The sequence below is a fragment of the Nannobrachium achirus genome (assembly GCF_963921795.1).
Source record: "Nannobrachium achirus genome assembly, chromosome: 9".
Lineage (NCBI taxonomy): Eukaryota > Metazoa > Chordata > Actinopteri > Myctophiformes > Myctophidae > Nannobrachium > Nannobrachium achirus.
Genome location: NC_137818.1, coordinates 51,642,089 through 51,665,164, shown reverse-complemented (window position 1 = coordinate 51,665,164; position 23,076 = coordinate 51,642,089). Strand labels below are relative to the sequence as shown.

At 42.5% G+C, this 23,076-nt stretch overlaps 1 protein-coding gene across 1 annotated transcript; it reads right to left on the bottom strand.

The window, feature by feature from the left end:
* Positions 1 to 3,642: 3,642 nt before the first annotated feature.
* Positions 3,643 to 21,987, bottom strand: LOC308290961 (keratin, type I cytoskeletal 18-like; the record flags this gene model as incomplete). The annotated part of the gene is made up of 8 exons (XM_080732876.1): positions 3,643 to 3,774; positions 16,264 to 16,405; positions 17,290 to 17,513; positions 18,377 to 18,502; positions 18,840 to 19,001; positions 19,779 to 19,935; positions 20,082 to 20,164; positions 21,556 to 21,987. The coding sequence occupies 8 exons, from the start codon at positions 21,985 to 21,987 to the stop codon at positions 3,643 to 3,645; spliced, it is 1,458 nt and encodes a 485-aa protein (XP_080589002.1).
* Positions 21,988 to 23,076: the final 1,089 nt, after the last annotated feature.

Sequence of the window (23,076 nt, the reverse complement as noted above, 5' to 3'; positions counted from 1 at the left end):
CAGTGCACTGGGACAAAAGTTGACCTGTTACATAACAGATCAACTTGAAGAAGTTTTGTAATGGAAGTTTTTGATGTTACTAGTATAAGTAAGTTAAACAAATCAGGAAGATGCAGGACTGCATTGTCAGGAATCAGACTTCATACTTTATTAATTTTGCCACCACAGTTTCGTTTCAGTGAGTTACGGAATTATTTAACCACTTTCAACTTATTGGTACTCCAATTCTTGGCATGCCATTATAGGTGACGACAACCAAAAAAGGTTTTCACAAATTGCACAAATAGCTATTCTACAAGCTGCTTGCTTGTAGAATAGCTGTAGCTATCTTCACTATTCATTGTATAAGTATAATCTTTTTTGCATATACCTGGTTGCTAAATTATTCTTCCTCCATATTGTTTCTTAAAAGTCTGTGCCTTTACTTGTTTTCTTTTTATATATTGTAACTGGCATTATTAGCACAGTCACCAGAGCATGTCAACAATAAACCCTCTTCAATCTCGAATCTTGTATCAGTGGGAAATGTCGCTTGTCTCTCTCAAAGTTACAAATGGACACATTAAATGAGTGTAATATATCGTGATACACTGCTCTGACAACAGGTTGGAAAGACACCAAGTTTGAGAAAAGGCTGGAACATCCTATCTGAAAAGGGAGGACAAAATGATGTTTAGCTGCTGTTTGAAAGGCCCTTATGGCAAGTTGCCCTTGACACCATGACACTTGAATGAAATAACCATCCCATGAAATCATTAGAAATACCTCAGAACAAGGCAGCACTGTGCAGTTTACAGTTTTACTTCTTTTTTTTTAACCATTTAACCTTCTCTGCAATCTGTGTTGGTCAGGTCCGTTACTCATTTAAAGAATGTCAAGGTTAGTGAAACTATCTTGGATGGATAACATATTTCCAGAGCAACTGGATCGAAACAAGCTCCTTTGTGTGGAAAAGAAGCCTGCAGTTAATGCTATTTTTATGAAGCGGGCTGAATCATGTAAAGCTATGTATGCTTACGATTATTACCTTCTCGGTTAACCAACTTTACTCTGGCGTCCCTATTTTGGGCATGTCATTTGGGCATGTCGTTATAGGCGAAATGTTTTCTTTCTTTTTTTCTTTTCTTTTTTTCAAGAATAGCAGATCAGCGTGTACTGTAGAATAGCTTTTGATCAGCTTTTTTTGAATAACCGATCCGAAGTATAGAATAGTGCTCAAGTGGTTAAAAGAAAATAAATATTCCCGAGTCGGGCCCCAAACTGTCTGAACTCCGCAAACTCACGAGAACAGTCTTTCTGAAGGAGTCATTTTAGGTTGGATTCGTACACGCCAGAGAGACGTGTGGTATTTTTAGCCGTACAGAAGGGGGTAATCATCACAGTCCTCTGGGTCTGCACTTATACCGACTCCCCTTCCTGGTCACTGGGTTCTTCTGGGCCCGTCTCCATGGAGACCAGACGGCCGACTCACACATGTCGAGTTGTCTTTTTTCTTTTTTAGAGCGGGAAGCCGTGTCTTGGGCATTCCAGCTCTCCAGCGAGCAGAGAAAATGAAAAACTGGGAAGAAAAGTGTGGCTCGCTGCCTAGTTCTGTTCTAACTTCATGCTTCACACTCTCTCTCTCTCTCTCGCTCTGTCTCTCTCTCTCTCTCTCTCTCTCACGCACAATCATGCACTCACATGCACTCACACACGCACATGCTAGCACTCTTGTTTTTACACATACTTTTGGATTTGGCCTTGTTACTCCCCTCTGCCTCCCACAATGTCCTTTCTTCGTTTCTCTCACCTCTGCCCTGCGTTGGTTTTTACCCAGTCCATTCCCACCCTTCATCCTGTGTCCTCATTCACCTCCCACTCTCCTCCTCCTCCCTTCACCTCACTCCTCCCTGCCCTCTGCTCCCATGCCTCCTCTCACTCCATGTGACCTTGAACCACTCCTTCCTTCATGTCTTTCAGAACAGGAGCGCCGGTAGTGGACTCAATTTTTGTCTCCGCCAGGCCAAAGGCGTGGCCAAGACTGTTTTGCACCCTGTGTGTGTGTGTGTGTGTGTGTGTGTGTGTGTGTGTGTGTGTGTGTGTGTGTGTGTGTGTGTGTGTGTGTGTGTGTGTGTGTGTGTGTGTGTGTGTGTGTGTGTGTGTGTGTGTGTGTGTGTGTGTGTGTCCCTCCTTCCGTCTATGAACAGCTAATCTCTGGCACCGTTGTTGACCTGATCAAATTTCTTTCTTTGGTCTGTTAATAGCACCACCAGGAGGCAGATTTTAGCTAATTATATTATTCCTATAGATTTTGTCCAAACATCCGTGAAACTTTGCACGCACATTCCCACTAGGCTGAGGAAGAAATGCCACCCTTTTCACATTAGCCTATTATAGTGCACTTATTATAGGCACATTAAGCATATTACTCTTACAGATTTTGTCCAAACATTACACAAATCTATACACATATATGTACTCTATGGGCATGTGATCAAGACAGATCAGTCCGGTTTCTCATATTCCATCCTGATTGGCTAATACATCTAAAGTTTGCAGGAGTGGTTCGCTTTGAACAAAATGCCTCAAATCATGAACGCACCATACGATTGCTGTGAAAGTTCACACATGCCTGTTTTAGCGCCACCAGGAGAGGAGGCTGCTGCATTCCGAACATTGTTGGCCTACAATAACTTACTTGACCTAGTGTACATGTGGGCCTGTTCTCTGAGGAGCACTTTTTCTAGTTAACTATTTATTTATTTACACTGACAGTGGGGAAGCTGAGAGCAAGACGGCGTAAGAGAGGCAGACATTAGGAAAAGTGAGAGGGAGACACCTTAGGAGAGACAGATGTAGGAAAGCTGAGAGGGAGACATGTAAGAGAGACAGACAGTAGCAAACCGAGAGGGAGACCATGTAGACAGCGTAGGAGAGAACAGATCAGGGCAGGACTGGGACACAAATTCGGCCTTGGCATCTTGGCGCAGACCGGCCCCTCCACAACCGGCGCGAACCGAACATAGAAAATCTACAAGCCCACAATGCGTCGAGGCAGCGACACGTTGTGGGCTTGTATCAGCTGTTTTATGTTTGGGTGGGACTCCTAGGCCACAGTAGCCTGTGATTGGGCTTCTAGGCTGGTATTCAGATGATAGACAAGTCAGTGGGCCAATCATATGATGTCTCTCTGCTCTGTGGGCCTGCAGTGTTACAGAGGGATTGGCCCTCTCCACTTAGTGGCCACCCAGCCTAAAAATTAAAGCAATTATCCTAATTAAATAAAAAGACACTTGTATAGTCGGCCCACCGGGCATATGCTTGGTATGCCAGATGCCCAGTCCACCCCTGGAACAGATAGTAGGAAAGCTGAGAGGAAGACTGCGTAGGAGAAACAGAAAATAGGAACATTAAGAGGGAGACAGTGTAGAGGAGAGACTTTTGGAAACTAGAGATTGTAACACTGTAGAAAAGCTGAGAGGGAGACACATACTGTATACTGTAGGAGAGACATTAAGAAAGCTGACCGTGTATTACTGGACAAAGGCTCAGGAGGACTTGAACCAGCAGGGCGGGGCCACCCAGGGTGCTCTGGAGAGCCCTGACTTAACCGTCACAGCACTGATGACCCAGACCCCTGCAACACTTCTGTCAACCCACCCATTAACCCTCGTCCCTTCTTCCCACTCCCACTCCACTTAATTTCCACTCCACCCCCAATCCTCCGCTCTCTCCTTTCTCCCGTTGGGACGAGGCCCAGCTCACCATGACAGACTGACTCACGCCCGGCACGCCCTGCAGATGTGTGATGCAGAGGGGAAACAGTCTGAGAGGGTGGGGGAGATTGCATGCCTGCATGCACGTGCGTGGGTGGGTGCATGGTGGTGTGAGCACGCTAGGGCTGTCGCAATTATTACATAATAATCGTCTAATCGCAATTATTTGACATCAATCGCAAATATTTTGTCATAATCGTCATAATCGTGAATGTTTGAAAAATGTTCATACATTTACAGACATTTTCAGAAATAGTGGAAATAGCAGATCTACAAGCTCACAACGCGTCGCGATGCGACGCGTTGTGAGCTTGTAGATCGGCTATTTCCACTATCAATGTTCTTTTTTTAAGTAGAAAGTTGTCAAATATGTCAGTAATGTCTTTGTATATTTAGGTTATGTGTCATATATCTACCATGTGCAACTTTAAAGCCTAAAGGCCAAACAGAAATGTAATTATCAACGACAAATACACAATTAAATCGTTAATCGCAAATTATTTGAGTGACAATTAATCGTCATGTAAAATGTCATAATCGTGACAGCCCTAGAGCACACGCGTGTTAGAGAGGGAGAGCTGGCGAGCTTCACCGAGGGGAGACTGCTAGATTAGAGAGGTTGTTATACTGCAGGTCTCCGACCTATCACGAGTGACTCATAGCTTGAGAGAAAGTTCTGAATGGACTCACTAATTACACACTGACAGGCTGGTTTGTTATTAAGGTCACTGATAGCCTCCGAAAGGCCAATTCCTGTCAGCAGCAGATGTACGTCTATTAGGGGTGTAACGATATAGTAACTGTATCGAAATATCGTTTTTAACTTAAAAAAATCGAAGTATATCGATATGAAAACAGCTAAAATCGAATCGTATAGTTTTATTTTGTATGGTATCGAATCGGCAGTGCAAATAATCGATTGTATCGATACTACACTTGTGCATTGTATTTAGCATTTTTAAGAAGAACAAATTAAAAGGAGGGGTTTAATTACTTTTCTTTTCTATATAGCTACACTGGTCTATCGATAAATGTGTGTAATCTCTGGGTTCATATCAAGGTGCAGGTTTGTCAATATACACTGTCCATGTATTTGGCAGATAATCACTGTGTTTACTTATTTATATCCATAGTAATACATGTTTCCCTTAAAAACCTGCACTAGCCACACCTTTTACACAGATTTAATGTCTTTGCTAAATAGTTACATAGTTATATCGATTTTAAATCATTGAATCGAATCGTATCGTGTGGCCATGAATGAACCAATATCGTCCATGTGTCGTATCATCAACCATGTACAGGTATCGTGATATGTATCGAATCGCTATTAAAATGTATCGTTACACCCCTAACGTCTATGTATGTCTGCAGAGGGCCTGTCAAAATGACCTGGAGCGGGTCACAAATGGCGTAAGTTCTGGCTGATGCAATGTGTCTGCAACAGATGATATTTCCACTGAGTTTTGCTGCTGCAGTTTCGCCTCACCCTTCCTTTACCATGTGAGCTGTTTCTAACTCCCATTCCTGTGCGATTGCAACATTTTATTCATGACTTGGCTGCAGCCGCCCTGAACCAAAGCCAAACATATTGCACCACACAGACTGCAGGAAAAGAAATCACATGTCACCACCCTGATACATTATTACAAATCCAGCTAATATCTATCATAGTAAAACATACTCCTAATCTAATGAATCAAGTCCTTGTAAATGAGATAATGATGCTGAATTTGGTCAACGATGTAAGAACCACTTTGGTGACACTGGATTGGATTACACTGAAGCCCTATTTTATACTTTGCATGTCATATTATGACGTGTGAAAGTAGGAAGTCAAGCATTCGCATTAGCCAAGACAATTTTAGGATGATTTAGTAGAAAAGGTAATGCACACCGATATTTGTGGTGAGTTGCTGACTACTGGAAACAAACATTAAAATGTAGGAAAACCACATCGCCCTCTCTGGCTCATATGAAGTTCATTTTAATTCATCTATTTGTTTCAGCCTGCTGGCCTTCACCAGAATGAACAAACACTGGTCTATTACAGTATACTGTAGGCCACACCATCAAAGAGACACCTGATGAGATATCTGGGTGGTGAAGAACAATTAGGGGCCCCAACTCAGTGTCAGTGACTACAGACAATCAGATAATCAATCAAATGACAGTGACATATAAGATACTTTTAAAAGCATGCAATACAGATGTATAAATGGGCATACAGAGAATTACACTAATAATACATTTATCCAAAAAGGTAAACTCCCCAAACTATCCAAAAATTCAACACCCTGAGGTGGAAATGGTTGAGAGCGAGGTTGTTTTCCTGACGAGTCAGTGATCTGACCTCATCTCATGTAGGCAGTCTCGTCGTCTACCACAATTCACCCCATCACTGTCGTGTCGTCAGCAAACTGCATGATGCCATTGGAGCTGTGTGTGGCCACGCATTTCTTTGTGTACAGTGGAGGAGAGGACTCCCCATGCAGCCCTGACTCAGGGGCCTCTGTGTTGAGGGTCAGAGTCTAGGGCTGTCGCGATTATGACATTATGACGATTAATCACTGAAATAATTGTGATTAACGATTTAATTGTGGTTCTGTCGTTGACAATTACATTCCTGTTTGGCTTGTAGGCTTTGAAGTTGCACATGGCAGATATGACACATAACCTAAATATACAAAGAAATGACTAACATATTTGACAACTTTATACTTGAAAAAGTACCTTGATAGTGGAAATAGCCGATCGCGACGCGACGCGTTGTGAGCTTGTAGATTTGCTATCTCCACTATTATTTCATTAAAAAAAAAATGATTTTTTTTCAACATGGAAACGATTATGAAAAATAATCGCGATTATGTCAAATAATTACGATTAGACGATTATGTAATAATTGTGACAGCCCTATCAGAGTCTGATGTGATGTTGTCCATTTCCACCACTTGGCGGTGGCTCCTCAGGAAATCCAGTATTGCACATGTTCAGATGTGGGCCTAGGTCACTTGTACACGAACAGCATGCTGTGTACACAATGCATGCGTATTCTGTGTACACATTTGCTCTCCCCCATCAAGGTGAGAGAGGGTGGGGTGAAGCTCTATGGCAACTGCATCGTCTGTGTGTGCACCAAACAATAGCTTCAGGCACGTGCACACATAGTCATCAAAGGGGGCTTGAGCCCCTGCCCTTTTAGCCGTCTGTAAAAAGTGCCCTCTCCAGACCATGAATGCAGTTTTTACTGTGGTGAAATAAATGCAAATGCCCTATGCCATACCTGAAGGCAGCATTCAAGAGAATTTCCTTGTCCAAACTCTCTTGAACTGCAGCATCTTTGAAGAATTGCCCTTTCTGTGTAGAGATCCATGCCCTACGCCACATCTCCAGTATTGACTTGATTATGCTTAGTTCAGTGTGGTATCAAACACAAATAGCCGACCTCCAAGCTCACAACGCATCGCAGCGTGACGGCTGTGAGCTTGGAGGTCTGCTATTTTCGATATTTCCACCAGAAGGCCCTTTTAGAAATGTCAGCCCCTGCCTCTCTAACATTCTTTGCACGTGCCTGAACAGCTTGGTACATACAGTATCTGCCTGAATTAATCTTCAGTTGGTGGCAGTTGGGAGGCAGGCATGTCTGAGGTTGTCACACCTCAACTCATCCAGAGCGGTAAACTCAAACCCTTTGTTATTAGGCCTATCATTGTTTCCATACAAAATGTGTAAAGTGCGTAATGTCTGGCTTCAGGAAATCACTCCTCAATATTTGTTGTCAAATCAAAGTCACTTTGACTTTTCATTTCCTCCAAGTACTGTTAAATAACATTGTTCATTGTATCACAGCCTGTCAGGGCATGGGAAGCTGGAAGGCACCGGCACAAGGCTTTCCCCAGCTTTTCTCAGACTGTATTGATTGGCAGTAACTCTTATTGCCAGTACAGAGTGGTATTTGGGCTTTGGGGCGGAGGCTAATCCTTGTTGCAACTTACATAATACAAGAGCAACACAATGACAGTCAGTATCAACACACTTGATGAGGACTCTTTGTGTGTCTCTTGTCAAGGTGGATGGCATGTACTGTAGGTGTAGCGCTGTCCTGGTGTCCACCTTGCAGAAGGCGTTCTCAAAAGAATGTTTTTACTGCTATTTATAGAGGCAGTACATTTATTTTGTTCCCATGGTTTTATGACTAACAAAACTCCATCGCACAACAGGAGAGATATTGATGGGGAGCAGGGACCAACGTTTGTGGTCTCAGGGCACATAAAAGTGCCACATTGCAGGAGGTACTTGACAAAGAAGTGGCAAAAAGGTCACACTTTTGTTTGCAATTACATAGCCAGCACAGGTCCCACGTACTGTAAACTCACTGAGGAACAGATGATAAAGATGCAGAAGAAACCGCAACCATTCAAAAGGACGGCGTGGGGAGCTTAGCTGATTTGACGAGTGACCAAGAAAAGGCGGACACCTGGATAGTGCTGCCATCCACCTCGCCAAGAGACACACAAGAGGTATCATCAAGTGTCATGACAATGACGTCCTTGTGTTGTTCTTGTAAGGATTAGCCTAATGCACAAAGGCCATACTGTACAGGAAAAGAGAGGTTTGTGCCAATCAATACAATTTGCAAAAAGCCGAGGAAAGCCTTTGTGCCAGTGCCTTCCATCTTGCCATGCCCTGGCTGTGTTGTGATGAGCAGTTTTTGTTTTTGCAGCTGGCCTGGATTCATATCCAACTTGAGGCTTTTTTCTGCATGTCCTCTCTCTCTCACACTGCTATCAAAAATAAAACCACTTAAAACCTTTATACATTTTGTTCTACACTAGTTCTGTTCTCCCTCCCCCACAAGGCCAAATCTCTTTGACGAAAATAGCCAATCTAAAAGCTTGTAGAATGGCCTGAATGTTCGCCCTGAATAGGGACGCTAGAGTTTACGCGGTTAAATTAAAAGCAATAACTAACGACAGGCCATGGTTGTCATTGCGAAGGGGTGTTTTTTTCTTCTTTTTTTTTGCCTGACAGTGTGGAGAACCAACAAGCCACTTGTTGTAACTTAAATGGCCTGGAGTGAGTTATTGCTTCATTAATTAACTCTGATAAACACACATTTGATGCTATTTGAAGATTTAATATACACATTTTTCCTGACACCTGTCATCAAAGCATTTGACAGCCCAATTAATTTAGCAGTGCTTATTTTGATTTTGCTTTTCAAGTTAATCAATTGAATCTTTCTGTTCTATATGATATCCTTTTAATGTGGATTCCTTCCCCAGAGATATTTCTCTATTCACTCATCCACAGTTTAACCTCCATAGACCTCCACAAAGTATTAGGTTTCATATGGTTGTTCTACCACACATATCAATCAATCAATCAAATTGTGTGGTTTGACTATTGATAACTGACTCCCTGGAAATGGGTTTATTCTGTAACATTCCTGATTGTAAACATAGGTTAATAAGAGCATTATGAGTTCTTCAATCATCACATTTCATTAAGAATATATTTATTTACCAGGTATATTTACTCATACTGTATGAGGACTAATTCCTGACATTGTCCTCCTCCCAAAAAAGAACAAATATATAACTGCAAAATAGGCACCATTACCAAGGTATAGATGTACATATAGATGTGTGTACGTGCCTCACCACTCTGGTCCAATGCATGTAGAAAGAGAATTGTTCAAGTACACTGTAATGTCCTGATTGTACATTTAACAAACCCGTGTACACTCTTGGGAGTTACACATGAATACATCATACATGATACATGTGTTCTTTGTATTAAGGAAACTAGAAGCTCGGCCGCCCTTCGGGCGGCCGAGCGTCTAGTCGGCGCCCTGGCCAACTCGGGAACAATGTAAATAGGGGATGAATGCCCCGCCCTTTAATGCAAACCCCATTATACCTGTTGTCATAGGATCTGTTTTGACCATCTGTTTGCGTGTGTCCATTTATGCCCATGGCTTGTGAGATGCGTCGGTTATCTCCATATATAGAGATTCAACACGTGCAAAGTACAGGAGTGATGTCAGAATGAGTCAGCAGAAGTGATGTCAGAATGCCCATATGCCCATATATGGAGATCTCTGTATCTGTGTCCCCTTTATGCCCATATACGGAGATTGCGTCCATTTTATGTCACAATGAGTCAGCGCTTGCGCCGATACATCCATTTATACCCATATATGGAGATGTGCGGCCGAGCGTCTAGTCGGCGCCCTAGCCAACTCGGGAACAATGTAAATATGCCCATATATGGAGATCTCTGTAGGACCCGTTATGCCCATATATGGAGATGCGCGGCCGAGCGTCTAGTCGGCGCCCTAGCCAACTCGGGAACAATGTAAAAATGCCCATATATGGAGATCTCTGTAGGACCCGTTTTGACCATCTGTTTGCCTGTTTGTCTTTGAGTCAGCAGAAGTGATGTCAGAATGCCCATATGCCCATATATGGAGATCTCTGTATCTGTGTCCCCTTTATGCCCAAATACGGAGATTGCGTCCATTGTATGTCACAATGAGTCAGCGCTTGCGCCGATACGTCCATTTATGCCCATATATGGAGATGGGCGGCCGAGCATCTAGTTGGCGCCCTGGCCAACTCGGGAACAATGTAAATATGCCCGTGTTGTCATAGGAGTGTGGGGTCATGTGGTGTACGTGATGTCAGAGCCTTTTATGAAGTGATGTCACAATGACATGATTTCCTCCGGAACAGCCTGATGTCAACAATCAGCTCCGCATAAGGAGATTCCGAACGTTTTGCGCCGTTTCGGAAAAAACGTGCGTCGGGTCGGGTCGAGGCCCGGCACTGCACTCCGCGCCGCGGCGGGGAGCGCGCGTGCCGAATCTGAAGCCGGTGGGACGAACGGTTCTCGAGATACGCGGATTACAAACACACACGCAGAGACTTCTCGCATTTATAGATAGATAATAAAAAGACCTTCATAAAAAAAGGATGAACGTAACACTGATGGTTTTACTGTGTAGCTCTCCAAAGGGCCCACGAGGAATGACAGGCATGCACAGGAAAGATCTGCCGATGTTTTACCCTCTCTCTCTCTGAATCTTTCTTATGTTCCTTGTCTTTCTTCCCTTCTTTTTTTTTTTTTTAATTCCTCTGGAATGCCCTCCGTCCCTGATCCATGTGTCCAGATTCATTCAGTCCTCTAATATGTGGCGTCTGGCTGCAGAGCCCTGGAACAAAAGCTGTGTGTGTCTCAGAGGGAGGACAGCTTTACAACTCTCCCCCAGACCAGTAGATATTGAGACTGGGATGCCGGACTGTCACGCACATTATACACCATAACAACTGCCCGTGGGCCATGGAACATGGCACTGGAAAACCGGCACTAATTAAACAACTATTGTTAGTGGCCAACCGTAATTGGAGAACAGTTTTCGATTGCAGTCTGGCAAAGAAATGAGCAAAATGATTCATGTCTTTTGAAACGCTGCGATTCAGTCTTATACTGTAAGTGTCATTGTAATGGCGAACAGTGCATGGATTTATAGTTGTTTTCGGGGCAGCAAGTTTCAGTACAGATAACTTAGTTATCGTCTGAGTGTATACTGAAACTTTCAGGCCAATTATCAAATTTTCCCGCAATTCCATCATGTCAAGCCAGCGGCCCATTAAAACTAAGTTATGCAGTGAGTCAACCTAGACCCGAAGAGGTCCTTCTGTCTCAAACAAACGTTGTTTAGGACATCAGAGTGATTAACGGGAATGAAAACAAACAGGAGAGACTGGACAGAACCGGATCGGACCAAGGGTCCTGGGAATAAGAGGCCTTCTCTAAACGACAGGGGGTGAAAGCTTGGTAACTTGCAGGTCGGGACTGTGAATTCCTGAGTAGCGGATAGAGCAACACAATGTCTTGTGGACACAGAGCAGGGGGGGGGGGGGGGGGGTGGTATGGAGCGTTGGCAGGCGGCCAAGGCAGCCCAGCCTAAGAGAAAAGGAACGTGATGGAGGAGTTGTTTTATATAGGGGCTCCCCCAACTCCCAAAGCTCAGGGGCGGTTATGTCATCCGTAATTTAACGCACGTCAGCTTGTTTGGAGATTTCCTTGAATGGAGGGCTAGAACATCTGTTCATATTATGTACATACTAGGTATGAATACTGATGTATACAGTATATACAGTACATATATGGGGAGAAGCGATGGTTATATAACAGGGGTCTTCAACAGGGCGTCTGGGAGCCCTAGGGGGTCCTCAGAGCTACTACAGGGGGTCCCCCAAATGTTTGTGCGAAAGAAACTTTTTTTATTTTATTTTTTATATTAACCACTTGAACCCTAACGTCCATATTCTGAGAACTTTAGCCAAAAATAGCAGATCTACAAGCAGCGCAAGGCGTTGTGAGTTTGTAGATCGTCTATTTTCGGCAAAGAGGTTTGGTGTAGAGGGGAGAAAAGAGCACACTAAGTACAGAGTGATAGAAGACACAAATTGAATGAACCCAAAATACACCGCACCGATGATTGTGCTGTCAAACGATGAAACTAAATTATATGGTATTTATGGGTTGTGGGGGTCTGTGCTTCATCTCTCTCACGACTAATAGTCCAGTCATTATATGAAAAAACCTAAAACAAATTGCAATAGTAGCAAACTCAACTGATTCTGTATCCTCATTATGTCCTTAGTGAGGGAAAAAAAGTCCCAAGGAATCCCATCGGGGCAAAGTTTTGAAAACGACCTACCTACCTTCACTTACTATACACGACTACACTATAAAGGAAAAATGACTCCCAAAAACATCTGCTTTAAGTGGGATGTGAGGGGTCAAACTAGGGGTTTTTAATTATTCTGAATCCATTGCAAGCATTTGTTTTGCATGAAAAACATTCCTTGGGCTAAAAACGGACCCCAAAAGACTGTGAAAATTGATGACTAACCCTAACCATCATTTTGAGGGGCCATTTCTTGCCCAAGGAATGTTTTTCATGCAAAACAAATGCTTGCAATGGATTCAGAATAATTAAAAAACCCTAGTTTGACCCCTCACATCCCACTTAAAGCAGATTTTTTTGGGAGTCATTTTTCCTTTATAGTGTAGTGTATAGTAAGTGAAGGTAGGTAGGTCGTTTTCAAAACTTTGCCCCGATGGGATTCCTTGGGACTTTTTTTCCCTCACTAAGGACATAATGAGGATACAGAATCAGTTGAGTTTGCTACTATTGCAATTTGTTTTAGGTTTAGCCTAATTTTGGCCTAAAATTACTGGACTATAAGGGGTCCTTGGCCTGAAAACGTTGAAGACCCCGTGGTGGCCGTGTTTGATGCCGAGCTCGATTCCAAGTTCCTTCGGCAAGGTCGCTTACGTTTATCAGTTATTAACCACTTATTAATAACCTTCAACCTGGCGTGGTGAAAATGGCAGCAAGCTACAAGCTCACTACGCATCTCATCGCAATGTATTGTGATCTTGTAGATCTGCTATTTTCGCTGCGCAGTAGGAATGTTATCACTCCCCTCACCCAATGGCAAATCAAGACTGGATATGTGATAAATATAGAAGGTGTAAGCAAGCACACATACCGTATGTCTGCCAGTGACCTACATCAGTGGTTTTCAATCTGTGGGTCGGGACCCCCGGGGGGGTCCCCAAATTATTTTGGGGGGTCCCCAGATGATTAGCTTAATGTGAAACATTGCTTTCTCTCTCAACAGTAAACAGACCAACACAAAGTTTAAGTGTATAGACGATCTGCACATTTCTAAAGTGACAATTTAAAGACCCAATGAAATTACTATTTTGGGTATTTTATTTTTTGAAGTTTCAGTTTGAAAAGGAAGCCTGTGTGTTTCTGAACCAATCGGAGGGGACCAGCCCTTCAGGCGATGGGATTTAAAATCTGAGTAATGGGAGTAATGGGAGCCAGCAATGGGAAACAAACAGGTGAATGTAATCAAAGGTTCATTTATATGCAAGCGGACCTGTCTATGTCATCACTTTTTGAATTTCTGAATTTCAGGAAGTAACTAGAAATACTGTTCCTTCGAAACAGTGTGGGCTCGATTCCAACCCAACAAATAGGATACTTTAAGGTACTGTAAGGTACAGTACCCTACAGTATTGTACTGTACCTTACTATACTGTACTGCACCTTACTGTACTGTACTGTACTGTACTGTACTGTACTGTACTGTACTGTAACTTACTGTACTTTACTGTACTCTACTGTACTTTACCTTACTGTACTTTACTGTACTCTACTGTAACTTACTGTACTTTACTGTACTCTACTGTACCTTACTGTACTGTACTTTACTGTACTCTACTGTACCTTACTGTACTGTACTGTACCTTACTGTACTGTACCTTACTGTACTGTACTTAACTGTACTCTACTGTACCTTACTGTACTATACTGTACTGTACTCTACTATGCCGTACTGTAACTTACTGTACTGTACTCTACTGTACCTTACTATACTGTACTCTACTGTACCTTACTGTACTCTACTGTACTTTACTGTACTCTACTGTACCTTACTGTACTGTATTGTACTTTACTGTACTGTACTTTACTGTACACTACTGTATCTTGCTGTACCTTACTGTGCTGTACGTTACTGTACTTTACTGTACTTTACTGTACACTACTGTACTGTACTGTACCTTACAGTACTGTACTTTACTGTACTCTGCTGTACCTTACTGTACTTTACTGTACTCTACTGTAACTTACTGTACCTTACTGTACTGTACTTTACTCTACTCTACTGTACTGTACCTTACTGTACTTTACTGTACTCTACTGTACCTTACTGTACTGTACCTTACTGTACTGTACTTTACTGTACTCTACTGTACCTTACTGTACTATACTGTACTGTACTCTACTGTGCCGTACTGTACCTTACTGTACTGTACTCTACTGTACCTTACTATACTGTACTTTACTGTACTCTACTGTACCTTACTGTACTCTACTGTACTTTACTGTACTCTACTGTACCTTACTGTACTGTATTGTACTTTACTGTACCTTACTGTACTGTACTCTACTGTACCTTTCTGTACTGTACCTTTCTGTACCTTACTGTACTTTACTGTACTCTACTGAACCTTACTGTACTTTTACTGTACTCTACTGAACCTTACTGTACTGTACATATTCTATGTGTTCTAGATCTACATTTTTGATTCTGTGTTTGGGAACCAGCAACTGTCAAATGGACTCCAACTGTAGTGGAGTATATTGAGTGCATATACATATTGGCTAACAATCCCAGATCACATCTGTCCTCCACTATGTCTATAACCAAGGCGTTCTTCTATGTGGCCACTCCAGACTGAGGAGTGGAGCATGGCTTTTATTGTGTTTGTGGATCTGACTTGGAAATGCATTGGTTTTGATATCTCCCTGACAACCAACAACAACCACTAATATGGCTGACTGTCCCTGCGGGCTCTAGGATATATGGCTATGGGATTTACATCCCATCGCCCGGACTTGATTCTTGATCACAGCTGTGTAATCAGTAGAGTGGAGAGGGACATTTATTTATAGTTTTAACTATAACTATAGTTTTATACATCACACAGCTTAGATATTTGGATCAAATCAGAGAGCAGACCTGTGTGAACGCATTGATATAAATAGCATATCTGAAGTGTGAATATTGCAGCCACAGCGCCTTAATATAAACATGGGTCCCTTTCCTCACTAAACCCATTGGAAATGCATTGGGTGCTTAAAGTTAAACATTTTTATTTTTTTATAATTATACTACAAAACATTTCAAAAAGAAAAATACACGCACACTTGTCCTCAGTAAGCTGAACACATAAAAATTTGAATGGTGTTGAAAGGTGTAAGCGTTTAAGAGATGAAGCGCGCCAAAGTTTTGAGGATACTGACTAGTATAGTATAGAAATAAATAATGAAGATAACATACGTGTGCTCGCCTTCCAGGCGAGCCCACAATTAAGTGTGGCCTATTTAGGGACCTTTGATATAAATATACACAAAAATTGTTTATAATATTTTCTATTTTTTTGGGCATCTACTGTTAGGTATGGCCATATTATCACTACAGATAAAGGGTTAGGGTTACTCTAAAAGTGTGAAAAACATGTTTTTGATTTCACCCTCTAAAATGACAAATGAAACATTGGCCAAATTGTCAAATATTAGTGGCAGCAATTGTGAAAATAGCTGATCTACATGCTCACAACGCCTCGCCCGTGTAAATCTGCTATTTTCACTAATAGAACCGTGTTATACAAAATGTAATGCCTCAACTCTTAGTGCTTGTCAGGGTGGGAGGTACCCAGTTCAAATATGATTATTTTGGGGGTCGCAGCCTGAAAAGGTTGAGAACCCCTGACCTACATTATTAAGTCAAGACCACACAGAGCACAGTTTCCTTTTAGTAGGGCATTTATTATTTTGTTGCTGAAATCTTTTTTCTTTTCTTTTCCATTATGACTTTTGTGACTCCACGACTTTTGACTTTTGTGACTCCACGACTTTTGACTTTTGTGACTCCACGACTTTTTCACTGGCTTTGATGTCCTTGCTCTCCGACACGACCTTGCCATCCTCCAGAGTTTGAACGATCGTCACCACTTTGGTCTGAATGGTCTTGGAATGAAGTGCATCTTCAAGTCTGAAAGAAATGATACGTACAAGATGTTAGATTAAAGGCTTCTTGTTTCAGTTACAAGTATCTGGTGGAGAAACATTTATGTCCAGCATGAGACCATAGAATTGAGTTCATGTTTTGTCTGTCTTTTTGTAGATTCGTTAACCGGGGTCCGCCAGGGGTTCTGGTTGACCTGGGTTCTGCACACCCTTTTGTCCCTATACACAAACTTGTTTTCATCGAAAATAGATGATCTACAAGCTTACAACGTTTTGCATTGCGATTATATCTGAAAATGTATATCTGATATTTTCAGAATTCTTTTTGCTGAATGTTAGCCCAATATTACATGCCCAGAACATGGGTGCTAGGGTCGCTGTGGTTAAAAGTGAAATATGTTGCTGCGTTGACAAGGACACGTGCCTTGACAAGGACGCTGAGCTTGGCTCGCTTCGTTCCGTTTTTGCATGAAGCTCATTTGAATGTCATTTGAAAGTTACAACGAGGTTCCCGGAAGACGGACAAAGCTCTCGCGTGGCTCATTTTAATACACCTGAACACTTACAGTAGCTTACACTGAAACTATGGTTTATACAATATCCTTATACAATATATAAAGACCAAAGGCTTTAAATAACAGTTTCCAAAACACTGCCATATTTGTGGTTCTCTCTGGTTCCTCTCCGCACAGTATATCGTCACTGTCGGGCAGAAACCTCGTATCTCCAAGTTTCAAATTTGTACATTTTAAGTAAAGCCCTGCTTCATCATACAAAGCAGTCACACAAAAGTAGTGAAAACAGCCGATCAGCTGTTTTCACTAGTTTAAATCCTTTTTAAAATGATAAATACCTGTCCAACGGTTTTGGACATACAAGGTTTCCACCCGACAACGATGATTTACTCACCTGAAGTCTGCTCCTCCGTCCAGCAGCCTCCTGTACTCTGCGATCTCGGCCTCCAGTTTCATCTTGATGTTGAGCAGGACCTCGTATTCTCGCGTGTGCTGCTGGATGTCTGTGCGGATCTGGCCCAGCTCAGCCTGGAGCCTCAGGAGGATCTCGTTGTACTTCTCCATCTCCATGTTGTAGCGCATGTCGATGTCCCTCAGTGAGGCCTCCAGGGCTGCTTTCTGTTGGGGACAGATGGGGGGTGTTAGCAGTGGTGTAAAGTAGCTAAGTACATTTACTTAAGTAATGTACTTTTGAGTTATTTGTACTGGAGTATTTACAATTTCCAATACTTTTACTTCTACTCCACTACTACATCTCGGATCCACATATTGTACTTTTACTTCACTACATTTATTTGAAAACTTTAGTTACTATGTTACTTTGCAGATATCAATTATGATATTATACAACATAAATAAACCACTTTAGCCCTATTTTATACCTAGGCTATTTGAAAATAGCAGATCTACAAGCTCACAGCGTGTCGCGGTGAGCTTGTAGATCTGCTATTTTCAAACATTTTGTACTTTTACTTTTGGTACTTTAAGTACATTTTGACGCCAACACTTTCATACTTTTACTCAAGTACATTTAGAATTCTGGACTTTTACTTGTAAGGGTGCCCTCACACTAAAGTACCTATGAGAGTGCAATTCGCGTTCCTCCAATGCATTTCAATGAGAAGGGAGCGTTTTTTGCAGAAATCCTCTGCTGGCATGAAACCGCTTCACTCTCATTGAAATGCATTGGCGGAACGCAGATTCCACTCTCATAGGTTCTTTGGTGTGAGGGCAGTCAGGGCACCCTAACAGAGTATTTCTATATTGCAGTATTGATACTTTCAGTTAAGTAAAAGAAAAATCCACCACTTGGTGTTAGACTGATAGATTAACACAATCAATGGTTGGGATGAAATAAATACACAGTATGATCCTCAGTGTAAAAAATGTATTACATGTGTTACACATTAACACAGAGGATTTTACTGTGTGCTGTTAGACGTTACATGTGTAGACGGTTTCACCAGGAATGATGACTTTACCAGACTGAGCTGAGACTGCAGTTCAATCTCCAGGGCCTGCCATCTCCTCCTAGTCTCTGTCACCATCGTGGTCGCCTCCTTCAGAGCCACCGTGTTCTCTGTCACCTGGACCTGCACCTCCGTCATCTGGACACACACACACACACACACACACACACACACACACACACACACACACACACACACACACACACACACACACACACACACACACACACACACACTGTGTTGACGTACATTGATTGCATATCCACTTATACTAAGAAGAATTTGACCGATGCCAGATTGTTTCAGTCTGAAGCCAATCCCGATTTGAGAGAGTCCGAGAGACGACCGATTACAGATGTATTGACCCCTTGTTCATCAGAAAGTAACGCTAATTGAACTGTAACAGATGCTAACAGGTCTATATAGATCTGTTTTGGGGTGTAGGAGTTTGAGTCTGGGTTAGAACTGATTGTACCTGTGTTTCGTGCCATGCCTGCAGCTCCTTCTGGTTCTTCAGGGCAATCTTCTCATACTTCTCTCTCATCTCCTCCATTATTCTGGCCAGGTCTTGACCTTTAGGTGCGTCAACGTCCACCTGCACGGTGTGGGAGATCTGGGCACGGAGCTCTTCCACGTCCTGTTGAACAGGAAACAGGACGGGGAGTTATTTCCTCGAACGAGCGCCTGTATTTGACTGGTTAAAATACGTTCTCTTCTCCTCTGCTCATCACAACTCGCCACCTTAAGCACCTCTGACCTTGTCTTCCAGATCATGAATGAATACAGCCAGTGAGTAGATTCATGAGATAACAGCAGATGAGCAATTGCATAACTGTTTTGCATATCCCAAATCTAAAACGAAAATGTCTTAATATTGGAACATAAAAGGAAATGTGTCCCAGATATAAATTGAAGAGGTTGAGTCTGTGTACCATATTGAGGTTTAAAGTGGTCGTCTCTCTCTTTCATAAATGTCTGGCTGAAATAGGTCACATTATGGTGTCATTATGAAATTGTGCATTGCGATAGTTCAGGCAGTCATGTTGGTCAACGTGCATGTGCACCCTCCCATATCGCTGCTACCACAATGACAGCTTGTCAGTGCTCAAACTCCCTCCACATCCCCAGCCTTCTCCTGTAATAGCATTTATGTTTTCACTGTGTCAGCATGTCATTCAATTCTTTTCATTTCTGTGTATCTTTAGTATCTATGAGTGTCTATCAGTTCCATGTAATAACTGTGTATATTTAGGCTCTGCTTTGGCGGGGTTGTGAAGTCTGTGTTATCTTGTGTAGCTTGTTGTGCATCACTAACTGCACCACAAAATATAATGCAATACCATTATAATAAATACAATGCAATATCATTATAATGAATACAATGCAATATCATTGCAATAAATGGTCTCCTCACCGCCTTGTGGTTCTTTTTCATATTGATCAGCTGTTCCTTCAGACCCTCGATGTCGGTCTCCAGGTGGAGACGGATCACGTTGGTGTCGTCCAGCAGCCTTCTCAGACGGTGCACATCTGCCTCCACTGCCTGTCGCATCGACATCTCATACTCCAGCCTGCAAGGAGGTTAACTTCAGGTTATGATAATATCATTGTTATGGGAATGGGTTTGACTTGTGTTTGGGCTTGTAGAACAATTATTTGGCTGTTCGCTTAATGACTAGAACACAAACATGGAGTCTAGACAAAGCTACCCACTCACTTGAGTTTGAAGTCGTCTGAGGCGAGACGTGCGTTGTCCAGCGCGATGGCCAGCTGGGCGTTGCCCTTTGTCATGTCCAGGATCTGAGTGAAAGTAGACATGAAAAAGATGTTTGCTTTCCTGCCCAGAAATCTGTGAAATAGCCACAGATAAATGCATAGGGTTCATTTAACTTAACCCCCTATTTTATATACTGTCATATGCTGGGGTCGTGTGGTGAGAATAGCAGATTCACATGCTCACAACGTGTTTCACGGTGACATGTTGAGAACTTGTAGAGCTGAGTGCAAAAGAGTGTACAAATGGACAGTGAGTGAGTGAGCAATGTTGCTGTGTACAAATACTGTGATAGTATCATGACTTTTCATGTTTGCTTTTCTCATCGGCCATTCTGATGGCTAGTACATCATTTAGATCATAAAAAGGGATAATTGTGGGTTAATAGCATGCTGTAAATCAATCAGTGAAAGCAGTTCATCACTGGACAGCAGAGATTCACCCACGGTATGATTCAAAGTCCAGGTACGGTAATAAAGTTGTGAAAGAGTGAGGTTACATGAACTCTTTGACTCTGAACTCTTTGAAGAATTATTTGGTTTTAGATACAGTACCTATAAATAAACACAATTCTTGTGTTCCAATCCTGGCCATGGAGTTATATTAAAGTGAAACAGGAAGAAGATAAATGAGAAGTTGGTCAATGAGTTAAAGTTTGATAGTTCGATCTGAATTATAATTATTGGCAGTGTTCAAAACCAACTTTTTTTTTTTTTTTTTTGTATTTCCAGTGTTCAGATAAAGTGATTCAAAATATGAATTGTATCACTTACAGTATATCTTACAGGTGGTTCTCAACCTTTTATGGATCAGGGCCCACTTGAAAATCTCAAAAGCATCTGTGCCCCACCCATCTGACACTTAAAGGACAACTTAGTTTTTTTACAATCATATTTTAGATTGTAAGTAGAGAAAAGATGAGTGTTAACATGTTTTCATTCACTGCTTTCTGTAATTTTAGCGATTTAAATTATTTTGATTTCAGTGGGTGGGGGCATGCGTACAAGTGGCTAAATAGGTATGTTTAGCCCATTCCCAAGATGCATCGCAATCTTTCTTGGGCAGATGTGACTTATGGGGGCTTGTAGTGTTACTGTAAATAGTTATAAAGAAATCGCCAGCTTATTGTGTCTAAAAATACAATTTAGCCACTTGTACGTATGCCCCCACCCACTGAAGTCAAAATCACTAAAATAGCTAAAACGATAGACACAAAACGATTTAACACTGATCTTTTCTTTTCTCTGATTACAACCTAAAATATGAACCCTTGTTGTCCTTTAACACTTTGTCTTGTGTTTTGCCAATCACTTGGGGGCCCACTCGCGATATCCTCACGGCCCACCAGTGGGCTCCGGCCCACTCTGAGAACCACTGCAGCATGTCATATAATTTTTGAACGATGGCTGTCACTCACCTTGGCCCTCAGATCCGTAATGATGGCGTTGTATTTGCCGTAGTCTCGCTCCTCGCTGGGGCCTCTGTTGGCAATGACCTCTCTGATCTTGATCTCCAGGCTCTGGTTGACCTGCTCCAGGTTCCTCACCGTCTCCAGGTAGCTGGCCAGGCGCTCGTTGAGGCCATTCATCACGGCCTTCTCGTTGCCGATTCTGAAGGACCCATCGCTGGACTCCAGGGTCCTGGAGATCTCGAAGCCAGAGCCTAACTTCAGGCCGCTGCTGAAGCCACTGCCAAAGCCACTGCCGACCCGACCGCCAATGGAGCTGGTGGAGATCCTGGTGCCATAGCCTCCGGCTCCTCCGCTGACGCTGGCGGCGTAGGACCTCTCCACCCGCAGCGAAGAAGGGCCTAAGAGCTGCGAGCTCTGACGTCTAATAAGAGGCTCCATTGGTGAGTAGAGTGGAGATCAGTGGACAGAGAGGTCTGATGAGAGGCTGCTGGATCACAGAGTGCTGGCCGTAGGACCACCAAGATGTTTTATAGAGTCCTGCCACACATACGTAGGCTATAGGTTTTCACCTATGGCTCCTGTGTTTAGACTTTGGCCACCACCACACCCAAGATGATGCTATAGTATTTGTTTTCTTTGACCCTTTTATCACCTGAAAGGAGAGAGTGATAAACTGCAGTTATGCCAACTAACTTTACTACACACTGTAAAATCGGTTGCTAATCTGTAGGTTTCATGTCATACCTGCGATTCAAACCCGCGTGGGAGACAGCTCTGTAAAGACGGAATCCCTGCTTAGGCAGGGGACATGTTATGAGCTTATGAGCTTGCAACAGTAATACTTTCGGAAGCAGGGTCTACTTTTTTACATTGGAAAATAAGGGAGACCGTGCACCTCCAACCACTGCAGACATGCTGGATATACCGTAGTACAGATCCCATACAGATGAATAAAAATGGCAGTCAACACTCGCATTTCTTCTGAAATTTAATTGAGTTATAAATGGATACTGTATAGACACAGAGGATTTCACTGTGCATGTTATTGGCCAAATGTCAGTGGGCAAAACAGCAATGTCAATGGAAGCTTAATGATTTCCACTTTACAGCTCGACATACCGTTGAGCTGTAAAGTTAGTTATAAATTAGCTGAAATTGAGTCTGAGACCTGAATCATTGCTAGTTTTATCAACTTCTGTTGAAAGTTAAGTGTCTTGGATAAGGCATATATAATATTTAGATGTATGACTCATGCACACTGCTCCTTAGAAGCACCTCAAAGTGTGATATGTACATCTGTTGAGGAAATACTATTGAACCATAAAAACGTATCTGTCCTTTGGCACTGTATCTATCAATCTGCAGTGTTGGCTATTTTAAACCATCAGTTTCTTGCTGGTTTGGCAAAAGGTTGCGAGGCCTTGTGAGCTAGTAGATCTGCTATTTTCACAATATTTATCATTTGTCAGACAAAATGTAATGCCTCAGCTCTTACATTCCGAGTACTTGTCAGGGTGGGGGGGGGGG